Raw genomic sequence first — 13,299 nt, 5'->3', positions numbered from 1 at the left:
TTTTTTGTAGCAACCATGATGTTATAAAGTTTTAATTTTAGAAATTTGTTTACTGTAGTCAGATGCTGATACTGACTCCATTTCAAGGTCAAGGCCATGGTGCTCAACTTCTTGAAACAGTTCATAGATATTATATTGCATCTCCTTCAGTTCTTGATATTACAGGTAAGTAAAATTTGATGCTACTGAAAGAACTTTGAAAAACATCTTCCTTAGTAGTTTTTTTTTTTTTTTCAAAAATAACTATTCTATTTTAAACAGCAGCACTCTGAGGTCTTGTTTTGGCCATTTCAGATTGTCATGAAGGGTTGTGATCAGCATTTTCTGCAGGATGTTAGAAGTTTCATGGCACTGTCATTATTGTTACACATGATAGGCTACCTGTCTCCTCTAATTTATTGTTACATTATCTCAGATTTGTGTGACAGTAGTTTGTGCACATGAAACTAAAACTAATCCTTTGCTAGAAATTGTTTATTGCTTAAGGCTACTCTTTTTTTTTTTTTTTTTTTTTTTTTTTTTTTTTTTTTGGAAAAGTTTTGCTTAAGGCTTCTCTTTTTTTTTTTTTTTTTTTTTTAGTTTTTTAGTTTGAGATGGAGTCTTGCTATGTAGCCCAGGCTGGCCTTGATCTCTCAGTGATCCTCCTGCCTCAGCCTCCTGAGTGCTGGGATAACATGTGTGTGCCACCATGCTCATCTTTTAAGACTACATTTTAAGTCATAAGTCTTTGTAGAGATTTGATTGCATCCCTAACTGTAAAGTGCTTAATTGAACAAATTGAAGATCATGAACTGATTATATATGGGAAAATCTTGGTCAGGCGTAAACACATTAAAAGTAACAGTTTATTTGGCAGTAACATACATCATTTAGAGGGTGCTCATTTCTTTTTCATGTAGGGATGGAATTTTCTATACTTTTGGAAAAAAAGGTAAATAGTTGCTGAATAGAATATATATATCCTAAACTATGTGTTTTATATTACTAAAATTCATGTCTTCACAGCAGTAGTGGATAAGGTAAAATGTAGGCCTGTTTGTTTTGGGAAATCTTTTAGTGTAGATTAGCCACAGAAATAATATTATGAAATGAGTGCTTTGGAAAAGAAAAGAAACCCTGCCTTTTAAAAAGAGAAGGCACCATCAGATTTATAGATGATAGAATCCTTTCTTTTTTTTTTTTTTTTTAATATTGGGATTGAACCCAGCACCTTTGCATTGAGCTACATCCTGATACCTTTTTTTACCTTTTTGCCCAGGCTGGATTTGAACTGTGATCCTTTTGCCTTAGCCTCCCAGAATGCTGGGATTACAGTAAGGCATGTGGCATCACTCCTAGCCAGAGGATAGTGTTTTAACATGTGAACCATTGAAGAACAAAGAGACTCAAGGAACATTTATGTTATCATTATCAAATTTGTTGCTTATAAAGTTTCTGATTAAATTGAAAGTTACCCTTTCTTTTCCCATGAAAAATACTACAGCAGCCAAGCATCCCAAATTCAAAATCCAAAAGTTGTTGTGTGCCAACATAACACTTAAAAAACTTTGGATTTCTGAAGCCATTTGAATTTTCAGATTATTTATGCTGAACCTGGAAAATCTATGCAAATATGCCCAAATCCTAAAAGCTTAGAAATCTGAAACACTTCTGGTTCCAAGCATTTCAGGTGAGGGTTGTTCTGGGAGTGTATCTCAGTAGTATAGCTTATATTTCTTATTCAGGAGGCTCAGATTTCAATCACCAAAACAACCCTTCAGATAAAGGTCACTCAACCAGTACCAGATATTCACAGTCAAATTAGGTATTAAAATTTATTCTAGGAGCTCCAGTGGTGTAATTGGCTAGTATATGGTAGTTACATAAAATTTATTCTACAAGCTTGAATACTTAATTTATTAAGTTTTAAAATTCCCTAAAATGTCAATTCGTTTTAAAATGCTGTGTCAGAATTTTGTTTATTTAAAGATACCAAAAAAATAACTGAATATAGAACTAGCAAATTTATAAATAGCCTAGTAGGCAGACTCTCAGTCACTCCCCTTTTCACATAGTAATGGTTTTGCTTGTCCAACGTAAATAAATTTGCTCCACAATAGTGACTTGATCCTGTAGATTAATAAACTAGAGGAAAAGCACATTGTTCTCATTTTTGCATTACTGATGATTGAAATTTAGGGCTTCATTTATACTAGGCAAGTGTTCTGCCACCAAACTAGAGTCCCACCCAGCCCAACATGTTTTTTTTAAAGGGAGTTCCACATTTATAGAATTGAATTATCTTTTCATTTGATGTCCTCCTCTAAATGAGCTGGAAACAGAAGATAAAGTAGTTTATATCAAACCTAATTTGTATCAAGTTATAAATTATTTAAGTGACACTTTTGTTTAGTGACTTGTAAAAATATAGAAATAATTTTAGAAATATAGTAGAAATTATATCACTTTGCTGAAAGTTAAAGTTGCTTAGCTTCTATTTAGTTACAGAACTTGGACTTGGGACTATACGAAGGAACATTTTTGGTGATTTTAATCTGGAATTCACACAAGTAGTCTTTGTCTACTCTAGTGGGTAATGTGCCAGCAGGAGTTGTTTCTCTGAAGCCTCTTAACCACTTTCTTCTGTCTACTCCAGCCAATAAAGTCCTTGATACTTAGCACCAATTAGCAGATAAAGAATTTTTTTCTTAAATCTCAGTGAAGAGTCATCAATAATAGTAGCCTTTATTCGTTGCTGTTATTCATTAGAAAATGAAGTCTTTAAAAAGAAGCTAAACATGCTAAAGGACTTCTGAATTTGACAATGGGGTATCAGCTTTTATTTTCAGCTTTAACGTTTCCTAGCATTATAAAATACTAAAAATGCCTTATCAGCTATTCTCATTAAGATAATCTAGACTTCCATACTTGAGCTTTTTTAAAAAGCCAAAACAAAACAAACTGAAGGAAGTTTCTATACTTCAATCATTTTAGTTACCTATTTCTCTATTATCTTGTATTATATATATATTTTTTAACTGTGGATGTTTAGCAGGCTTTGTATCTCCCTTTGCAGTTCAGTGTATTTACGTTGAGTAGGCCTTTGCTTAGTTGACATACAAGCAGGTATAATAATAATCAAAACTTGCTATCAGTGGCCTAGGTTGTATTTTACTTCCAATGGATGTTTGTGGTTTGTGATATTACTGTTAATTTCTGGCTTATTACTCAATTTTAAGGTAAAATACTGACACAATTCCCTTTAAAATAGTCTATTTTCCTTTTGCAGATATCTTTTTAAGATGTATAGCATTTTAAAACATCTCTATGTAATCTTACGGAACAGTTTGTTTCCTCTAAAACTATTATTATTATTATTATTATTATTATTATTATTATTATTATTATTATTGTTATTATTACTAGGTTCCAGAGATCGAACTCTGGACCTTGTGCTTGCAAGGCAGGCAGCGGAACCACTGAGCTAAATCCCCAGGCCACCTCTAAAATTCTGAAGGAGATCACATTTGGCAATAAGAACTGATCCTGGGCTCGAATACATATCAGTGTTAATAATCTATCAGTAGTGTGTTATGAGCTAACTGTATGGTTCTGGGATATGTTATATAGTATTAAAGAATATTAGATGGAAATTTTTTATACCTAGGTGACTTGTGATATCTCATTTCCCTTTAGTGTATGATTTTTTTCTATCTAATGTATCTCATTAATATGGAGAGGCTTTTAAAATGATAGAAGAGCACTTATGTTGTTAGATGATGTATTTAATTTGTAAAAAACTGCTTTTGATCTTGCATATCACTATATTCAAGCAAATTTCATCTTTTAAATATATTGCTTATCTTTGCAACACAGAAATAAGGGAATTAAAGATGTCACAAATTATTAGGTGCTATCATTTTAAGTTCATTTTCCGGCTGGCACTTTTAAAGAGCCTTTAAGGATTGAGTGGTGACATGGCCTTATATTAAGCTAAAAGCAAAATATGTTCAGTCTTTAATTTAGACTTATATTAAAACTAATTGTAAATTTTTTGCATTTTTTATTTATGTGAAATTTTTAGATAAGAATGTAGAATGCTATTTTAGATTTTCTCTGCTGTAATTCATTTTGATTTGATACTTTTTTTCCTTAAACTTTTCTGGGGGTATATAAATTACTTGAGTTTTTACTGGACTTTTATTTTAAATCAAAATTAACAGTGTAGTTCTTTTCCCCAAACCTGTTTACAAATATTATACCTTATCTATTGTTTTGTTTTGTTTTTTGACACAAACTCTTATTACATAGCCCAGGCTGGCCTTGAACTCACAACTGTCCTGCCTCAACCTCCCAGGTGCTGGGATTATAGGTGTACACCACTGTACCTAGCTTGTTTTTTAAGATAGGGTCTCACTAGGTAACCTAGGCTGGTCTTTAACTCACCGTCCTCCTTTCTCAGCCTCCCAAGTGCTGAGATTACAGGTGTGCACCACCATTCCTTCATCTGTTAGTACTTCTAAAAATATTTTTGTCAGGGCTGGAGGCATCATTCACTCGTAGAGCACTTGCTTAGCATGCACGAGGCCCTGGATTCAATATCCAGCACTGAAAAGAAAAAAGAGAGAGAGATGCTTGTTTATCACTTAAGAATTTTTAAACAGTTCTATTGAGGTCTGATTTCCATATCATAAAATTCACCAACTTAAAGTGTGTACAGTTCAGTCAATTTTAATAATCTACAACCATTATCACAGGCCTGTTTTAGACTTACTTCCATCACTTAAAAAGATCCCTTATGGATGTTTGCAGTCAGTCCCTATCCCCACATCCAATCTCCTTAAGGTCTTTGATACAGTTTAACTTAAATATTATATATATTCTAAGTTTCTAGGTTCATCTTTTTGGATACTGAATTGCCTTGGTATCTTTGTTGAAAGTAAACCCTGAATATGTTGCCTTATCTCTGTACTCTAATGATCTGAACATTTATCCTTACACTAGAATCACACTGTCTTGATTAGTTTATTACAGCATTATAGAGTGATGGTAATGGTACTTTTGTAGTAGTGGGGTTAGAACCTGGGCTTTATACTAAGCTGTATCTCCAGCCCTTTTTATTTTTCATTCTGAGACAAAGTCTTGCTAAATTGCCCAGGCTGGCCTTGAAGCTGTGATTCTTCTGCCTCAGCCTCCCATGTAGCTGAGTATACAGACATGTACCACCGCGTGGAAAGTTTTGTTATATTTTCAATTATGTGAACTTCAGTCTGCCAAGTATGCAAATAGAACTTACAGAGCATATTTTGTCTAGATGCTGCAGAATAAACAGAAGTCTTTTGCAGTACTTGATGGGTAGCATTAAAAATGGGCACTGATCCTGGCCAGGTGGATGGGAATGGTACAGGGCAGGACAGAGATAGGAGGACTCTGTCAGAGTAGACTGTCTGGGGATAACCCTCAGAGACACAGCTGTGCAGTCTTTCGGAGTAAAGACCCAAGCATCACATCCTGGGGCTGGATACTGCAAAGTTAACAGCACCTTACGCAATGTGTCTGACACATGGAAACTTCTTATTCTTCCTGCTGGGCATCCTACCCCCAACAGGCACACAAGTGTTCTGAATTTATTTTTTCCCTCATTGAGTTTCTTGGTACATTTTAGGTATACGGTATAGTTACATTCATTATTGGGATCTTGTACCTTTAACAAGTGTTCTGAATTTTTAAAATAGCAAAAAACAAACAAAAAGCACCCAAATGGTAAATAAAGTACTCTCTCTTTCTTTCTGGCTCAGTCCTTTCCCATCTTCCCTCAGACATCTCTGCCAAGGTGAAGTGATCTCAGTTGGCCTCCTAGCTGTGAAGGGTTGCTGCAGTGGTATCAGGGCACAGGGTGGGCAAGACAGCAGAGGTCTTGGCAGGACAACTGTTTCCCTGTAGCTCCTTCTGTAGGCCACATTTACTTATTCAGGCAATGTGACTAGTCCCCTTTCTGGAAAAAGTTGCATCACCTTTTGCTTTCCTGACCTTTTTTCCTGGTGCTTCCTGATACTGCTTCTGGATAATCAACATCCCTGCAAGGTTGGCCTTTGCTTCTCTGTCTTCTCAGCTAAGTGCAATTTCATGTAATGTTCTTTGGCTTTCTTTCTCCATGTTTTTTTGTTGTTGTTGTTGTTGTTCTAACCTTGAAAATCCCTATGTCCTGTACAGATCCAGTTGTGTGACATTTCCGCTTGTCTGTGCCACGTAGTTGGTGCTTTCAGTGTGGATGACTACACCTTTGGCAGTCATTTCCATTCTTTTGTTTCAGACTAGATTTCTTCATTTTGGGTCACCTGCAGCCCCATCTCCACTCTCTTCTCCTTACTCCTTTCTTCCTTGGTTTTCTACTTTTCAACCTGGAGCTATATACATTGGTCTCCTTGTTTCTGCACTGCCCAGCACTTGTGGCCTTTCTCATTCCTTTGGGTATATAGAGGCTCTGTCAGCAAAACCACCTTGAATGTTATGTTTAGTTTGGAAATAGGAAGTAGAAGTCCTCTGGCTTTGTTTTTTAAATTGCTTTGGTTATACAAAGTCCTTTATATTTTCATAAAAGTCTTAGTATCAGCTTATCAGTTTCTGCAAAAAAATAAATATTCTTGAGTTTTCCTAAGGACTGAACTGAATATAAATCAATTAGAGGAAAATAACCATCTTAATATCGAGTCATTTGATCCATTAATACAAAATGTCTTTTTATTTATAGCTTTTAAAATTTCTCTCCAAGAGCTGAGGGTGTTTTAGCATGCACAAGGCCCTGGGTTCAGTCCTAGCATGTGCACAGTGATGCACACACAAATAACTTTCAGTATTACAGTTTTCAGTGTGCAGTTCTTGTACTGTTTTTGTGAAATCTGTAGACATTTTACTTTTTTTCATAGTACTGTGAATGTTTTCTTAATTTTATTTTTTGATTGTTTTAGTACAGTATAGAAATAACAGCTGTTTTTATATATTGATTTAATGTACTTGTTCCTTAGTTGTAGATTTTTGGTTATCTAGATTTTTCTAGATACAGATCATGTCATCTACAAAGATAAAATACTTTTCAATCAGATGTGTTATTTTTTTTCCTGATTGCATAGCTGAGAACCCTATAATTCAGTGCCACTTAGAAATGGTAAGGCAGATATCTGTGCCTTGCTCTCAGAAGAAAAGCATTTGTTCTTTTATCTTCTTAACTATACATTTTCATAGTACTCATTTTCAAATTGAGGAATTTCCCTCTATTGCCAGGTTGTTTAGTCCATTGTTTATCATGCTATAACAAAAACTGGAAGCTAGGTACTTTATAAAGAAGAGTATTTAGCTAACAGTTCTAGAGTTCAAAAACATAGCATTGGAATCTGCTCAGTCCTGATTAAGGGCTCATAGCCAATGACATCACAGTGGCAGGAAATATGTGAAAGTGGTGAGCACTGCACATGGAACAGAGATTCGGAGTTGCCTGTCTCCCTTTTAATAACCAGTTCTGAGAGAACTAATTTAGTCCTGCAAAACCTGTGTTTATCACCACTTGAGGATGTTGCCCCCATAATTTTAGGCCCTACCTCTTCTAGGTTCTGTTGCCTTCAACACCACCATACTGGGGACCAAACCTCCAGTACATAAGCTCTGGAGAAGAAACCATAGCAAGTGTTGAGTATTAATGATGAATTGGTGTTGAATTCTTGTCAGATATTCTTTTTGGCATCTGTTGAGATGATCATAAGTTTTTCGTATTCTGTTAATATGGTGTGTTACATTAATTGATTTTTTTTTTTTTTTTTTTTTTTTTTTTGGATGTTAAACCAACCTTGAAGGGCTGGGGATTTAGCTCAGTGGTTCAGTGGCCTGCCTTGCAAGTGCAAGGACCCAAGTTCAATCCCTGGTACCGAAAAATAAAAATTAAAAATAAATAAATAAATAAACCAACCTTGTATTTCTACTACAAATCCCATTTTGTGCTATTATGTATTGCTGAGTTTAGTTTGCTGATGTTTGTTTTGCTTTTGGTAGCAGGGGTGTAACTCAAGAGCCTTGCACTTGCAAGGCAGGTGCAGCGCCACTGAGCTAAATCCACAACCTCTTTGTTTTGTTTTTTGAGACAGAGTCTTGCACTACAGTTCAGGCTGGCCTTGAATTCACTGTGTAGACCAGGCTGGCCTTGAATTTGTGGCTATCCTCCTGAGTGCTGGGATAATGTGTGTACCACCACACCTGGCAAGTTTGCAGATTTTTTATTGACATTTGCATCCACATTCACAAACAACACTGATTTGTAGTTTTTGCATTAGTTCCATGGTATCAGGATAATTCTGGTCTCAGAATATGTTGGGAAGTGTTTCCTTTCCTTTTTTTAGACAGAATCTCAGTCCCTAAATTGCTTAGATTGGACTGGAACTTGCAATCTTCCTGCGTCTTTGTAGGATGCTGAGATTACAGGCATGTAACATTATGCCTGGCTTCTAGAAATTCTTCTAAAGCAGGTCTGCTAGCAGCATATTTCCTGTCTTTGCTTTTCTGGGAATGTCTTAATTTGCTTTTGCTTTGAAGAATAACTTTGCTGGACATATATTCATCTCAGTTGATAGTTAAGGTGCAGTTTTTCCTATCAGTACTTTGAATATGTCATCCCACTAATCTCTGGCTTCCATGGTCTCTTCAGAGTCGTCACTCTCTTGCTGCTTTAAAGATTTTCTGTCTCTGGTTTCTGATGGTTTGTTTGTGATGTGTTTGATTGTGGACCTCTTTGTGTGTTCCCAAATTAAACTTTGTTGAGCTTCCTGGGTGTGTAAATTTGTTTTTGATCAAATTTGGTAAAATTTTGACCATTTTCTTCAAATACTTTTTCTGTTCCTCTTTGATCTTTCATTATGGTTATGTTGAAATGCTTGAACAGTTTTACTTTAGGGGAGTATCAGAGTCCAGTTTACATTTTGTAAGACAGGGGAGTATTGGTAAAGAAGTTATGTTAGTAGTTGACAATACTGGTGGAAGTATGTAGAAGAAATCAGAATGCCTTTCAGGTTTCTAGCTAACTTATAATAGAATAATGATGCTTATTAGGAAAGACTGAAAAAAGGGATAGGGTGACAAATTGTATATACAGTCTTTACATTTACTTGATTTTCTGTGTAGGCTTATATTTCCATCATTTTGTTTGACTTTTTTTTTTTTTTTTTTTTTTTTTAGGGATTGAAACCAGGACCTCCTCACACATGCTTGGCAAGATCAACTTGTGAGGCAGGCAAATTTTGTTTTATTCTTGATTTCATGTTTTTTTTTCTCTCTCTCTCAGAACCAGGAATCAAACTCAGGACCTTATGCTTACAAAGGAGGTGTAGTGGCACCACTGAGCTAAATCCCCCCACGCCTCCGATTTCATCATTCTTAAAAGATCATAATTTCATGTCCTTTTCTGCCTCCCCCTTTTCTCCATCTCTTGGTTCCCTTCTCATTTGCAAAATACCTAATACAGTTATTAGTTATTAGGTTTAACTGCAGTTATTAGTTATTAAGTTTAACTGTAGTTAAAACTAAGATGCAGGCCAGGGATTTAGCTCAGCGGTTCGGTGGCCTGCCTTGCAAGTGCAAGGACTGGAGTTCAATCCCTGGTACCATAAAAAAAACCAAAAACTAAAACAAAAAAACCTAAGATGCATGTGGCAATATACCAGTCAGAAAGTTATTTGAGATGAGTAGCTCCTATTTCACAAATAATGAAGTTTGATCAAAAAGTAGTTAATGTTTAAAAAAATTTTTTTAAATGTATTATAGCAAGCCATGGTGGCGCATGCCTGTAATCCCACACTTGGAAAGCTGAGGAATGAGGATCGCATTGAGTTTGAGGCCATCCTGGGCTACTTACGTAGTGAGTTCAGGGCCAGCCTGAACTATAAAGACAGACCCTGTCTCAAAAAACAAAACAATACAAAATGTATTATAATAAAGGAGACATTGCCTTTAATCCCCCTCAAACTACTTCCTCTCTCTTTGAACATATTTACCCTATCATTTTTCTGACTTTCTGAAGCAGTTCTGGAGGTCCTCTTTTGGGAATGCCATTAGTTGTATAGTCATGGCTGCCTCGGTGTCCTGAATAGATTCAAACTGTTTACCTTTTGTGGTTGTTTTAATTTTGGGGAAGAGCCAGAAGTGGCACAGTACCAGATTTGGTGAATAAGGCGGGTGAAGACAACATGTTTTTAGAAGGCAGCCTTCTGGTTGAATGGCACACGGTAGCACCATTCACGTTTTTTTTTTTTTTTTTTTTTTTTTATGTAGTACCTGGGATCGAACTTGGGTCCTTGTGCTTGCGAGGCAGGCCACCGAACCGCTGAGCTAAATCCCTGGCCCCACCATATTTTTTATTATACCTCATGAAGGCACTCACATAAGATTTCCAGAACTGCCTTAGAAAGTAGCAAGAATGATGTGATAAGTGTATTTGAAGCAGGAGAAAGGGGTATTTTTAGGGAGATGTCTTTTATTGTAAAAATTTGCTTTAATTTGAACACACTATATTTGATTACACCATGTATAAATGTCTTTGCAAAAGGAGTACACCTATAATTTTTTTTGGCAAAGATAATAGTCCTGTTTGAGTTCTAAGAAATAATCCTTTTATGTTGTAATTTTTGCATTTGTAGTTTTCATTTAAGAATATTTGCCTTTTAATTTAGCAGGTATATTGAGCTTACAAATGATAATGGAATTATGTTGAGTAAGGGAAATGTTACTCTGCTTTATATTTTTAGCGGAAGATCCATCCAAAAGTTATGTGAAATTAAGAGATTTTGTGCTTGTGAAGCTTTGTCAAGATTTGCCTTGTTTTTCCCGGGAAAAATTAATGCAAGGATTCAATGAAGATATGGCAATAGAAGCACAGCAGAAATTTAAAATAAATAAGGTATTTTTACTCTGTAGAAATGTATGTATGTATGTATGTATTTTGAGGGTCTCACTATGTAGTTCAGGCTGGCCTTGAACTCACTAACCCAGGATAGCCTTGAACTTGTGATTCTCCTACCTCAGCCTCCCAAGTGCTGGGATAATAGGTGAGTACTACCATGCTTAACTGCTTTTAAAGATTTTTTTAAAATACAGTAAATCCCCAACTTAAGGAAGAGTTCCATTCTGGGAGAACATTTAAGTTGGATTCATTTGTAAGTCCTACAAAGCAAGTCTTACATACCTTTGACACAAATACACAATATAAAGCATAAAACAAAACAAATGTGAAGGCCATCTGTATCTGAAAGTTTGCAGCTTGAAATGTTTATAGTCAACACTAACTCCACATAGCAAAAAATAAAACACATAGCAGTACATTTGTGAGAAGTAGCTGTGGTTAAAAATACAGGCTGCAAAACCAGACTGCTTTAGTTCAAGCCTAGATTTACTGCTTATTCTATTCAGTAAACAATTTTGTTCACTACTTTGTTCCTTGATTTCCTATTAATAGAATAGGAAGATGATATTTCTTTCTTTTTTTTTTTTTTTGGTACCAGGGATCAAACTCAGGTCCTTGTGCTTGCAAGGCATGAGGCATAACCACTGAGCTAAATCCCTGGCCCAGGAAAGTGATATTTTATGGCTGATTTAAATATAATAAGCACAACAAAATGTAGATAATATAGTGTCAAATTTTTGCTTTTTGACAAATGTTTAAACCATAGTCATTTTCCTTAAAGACAGTGGGGAGAGGGCCTGAAGTCAAATGTAAGTTTTATTTTACATACTTCTATGCATTTGTTTAAAGTCTAAAGGTGTAAATATTTTAAAATAGGTATAGAACAAATATTGGCGTTTAGAGAAGGGAGTTTATACCATTTATGTAAATAAGGGAATTAGGCTGTTTCATGGAAAGGATGGCATCTGAACTAAACCTTGAAGAATGGGTAGGATTTAGATTTTGAAAATAAGTGGGATGAAGAATATTCCAGTATGCTGGGGGTAGTGGCATATACCTGTAATCCCAGCACTCAGGAGGCTAAGGCAGGAGGATTGCTACAATTTCGAGGCCAGCCTGGGCTATATAGTGAGTTCTGGGCCACTCTGAACTACAGAGTGAGACCCTGTCTCAGTAAAAAAGAAGAATATTCCAGTAATAAGGACTAGCCACTTGATATTGTTGACTACCCCTTGTCTTCTGAATCTACAGTTCCTGGCTCTCCACTTACCAGTCTAATCGTCTTTCTTGAAATACTTGTACTTGCTTCTCTTTTATGTGCTCCTTAACTTTAACTTCCACAGTTCCTTTATTGTTTGTTTTTAAAAATTAATATATGTTTGCAATACATAATAAATACATTAATTGTGGAGAGTTGGTGCATAAACATATCATATCCTGATCTATTTTTTCTCTTTTCCTTTCTCAAAGTTCTTTATTCTCATTTCTTCTTATTCTATTTAAAATTCTAGGGCCGGGGATTTAGCTCAGCGGTTCGGTGGCCTGCCTTGCAAGGGCAAGGACCCGAGTTCAATCCCCAGTACCAAAAATAAATAAATAAATAAATAAAATTCTACTTGGGCAATCTCATCTAAGTCTATAATCTAGTTTTGTTTTTCCCTTTGATCTTCTAACTATGTAGCCAAAATGTAGCTGGTTTACTTCACCAAGTCAATTTAAACTAAAATGTTACATCCTGCATTAAAACATTGTAATGGTTTTTCGGGGCTTAAGATGAGATATATACCACCACACCTGGCTGTAGACTATTAAACCTGTATTTATTAAGAGAATTTATTCAATAGCTCTCCTTTTAAAAGAACAGGTATATAATATGGACCATTAAAAAAAAAATTCAAATCCCCAAGTAGAACATGCAGAGCTTGTCATAATCTGGACAGTTATTACTGGCTGTCTTCAGCTTCCTACCACTTTCCTACCTGCTTTGGCTTTACTGAACCTCCTGCTGTATCCCACTTGTACCACATCTTTCCTGTATGTCTCTTTATATACATTATCCCTTTAATGGGAATACCTCTTTTCCCTACTTGCCTGGCCAGATAGTAGTCATTTTTCAGATTCAACTCAGGTTTCCTTTCAAGGAATTTCAAATATCTTCTCAGCGTACCCCATAGTCCACCTCCCCACTCACCTAGATACATCAGAAAAATGGTGCTACTTTGTTGGCTTCAGATACCAAAATTTAGCTGGGCATGGTGGCACACACCTATAATCCAAGCACTAATGGTTGAGGCAGGAGTTTGAGGCCAGCCTGGGTTACATAGTTTGAGATCAGCCTGAAGTACATAGCAAAACCCTGCCTCAAAAAAAAAAAAAAAAAG

General features: G+C 35.7%; 1 protein-coding gene across 4 annotated transcripts in view; it reads left to right on the top strand.

Annotated features, from left to right (window-relative positions):
* Hat1 (histone acetyltransferase 1) overlaps positions 1-13,299 on the top strand; it is a 51,764-nt gene that overhangs the window by 32,279 nt on the left and 6,186 nt on the right. For all 4 annotated transcript variants that reach the window (XM_010606984.3, XM_010606988.3, XM_033756256.1 and 1 more), the window contains exons 8-9: positions 59-165; positions 10,764-10,915. In XM_010606984.3, the coding sequence (XP_010605286.1) occupies positions 59-165; positions 10,764-10,915 (259 nt within the window). The remainder of the gene's footprint in view (positions 1-58; positions 166-10,763; positions 10,916-13,299) is intronic.

This window comes from Fukomys damarensis, unplaced genomic scaffold (assembly GCF_012274545.1).
Source record: "Fukomys damarensis isolate Sample0158 unplaced genomic scaffold, DMR_v1.0_HiC HiC_scaffold_26, whole genome shotgun sequence".
NCBI lineage: Eukaryota > Metazoa > Chordata > Mammalia > Rodentia > Bathyergidae > Fukomys > Fukomys damarensis.
The sequence above is the reverse complement of the archived record's forward strand: the minus strand, read 5'-3'. Positions and strand labels throughout refer to the sequence as shown.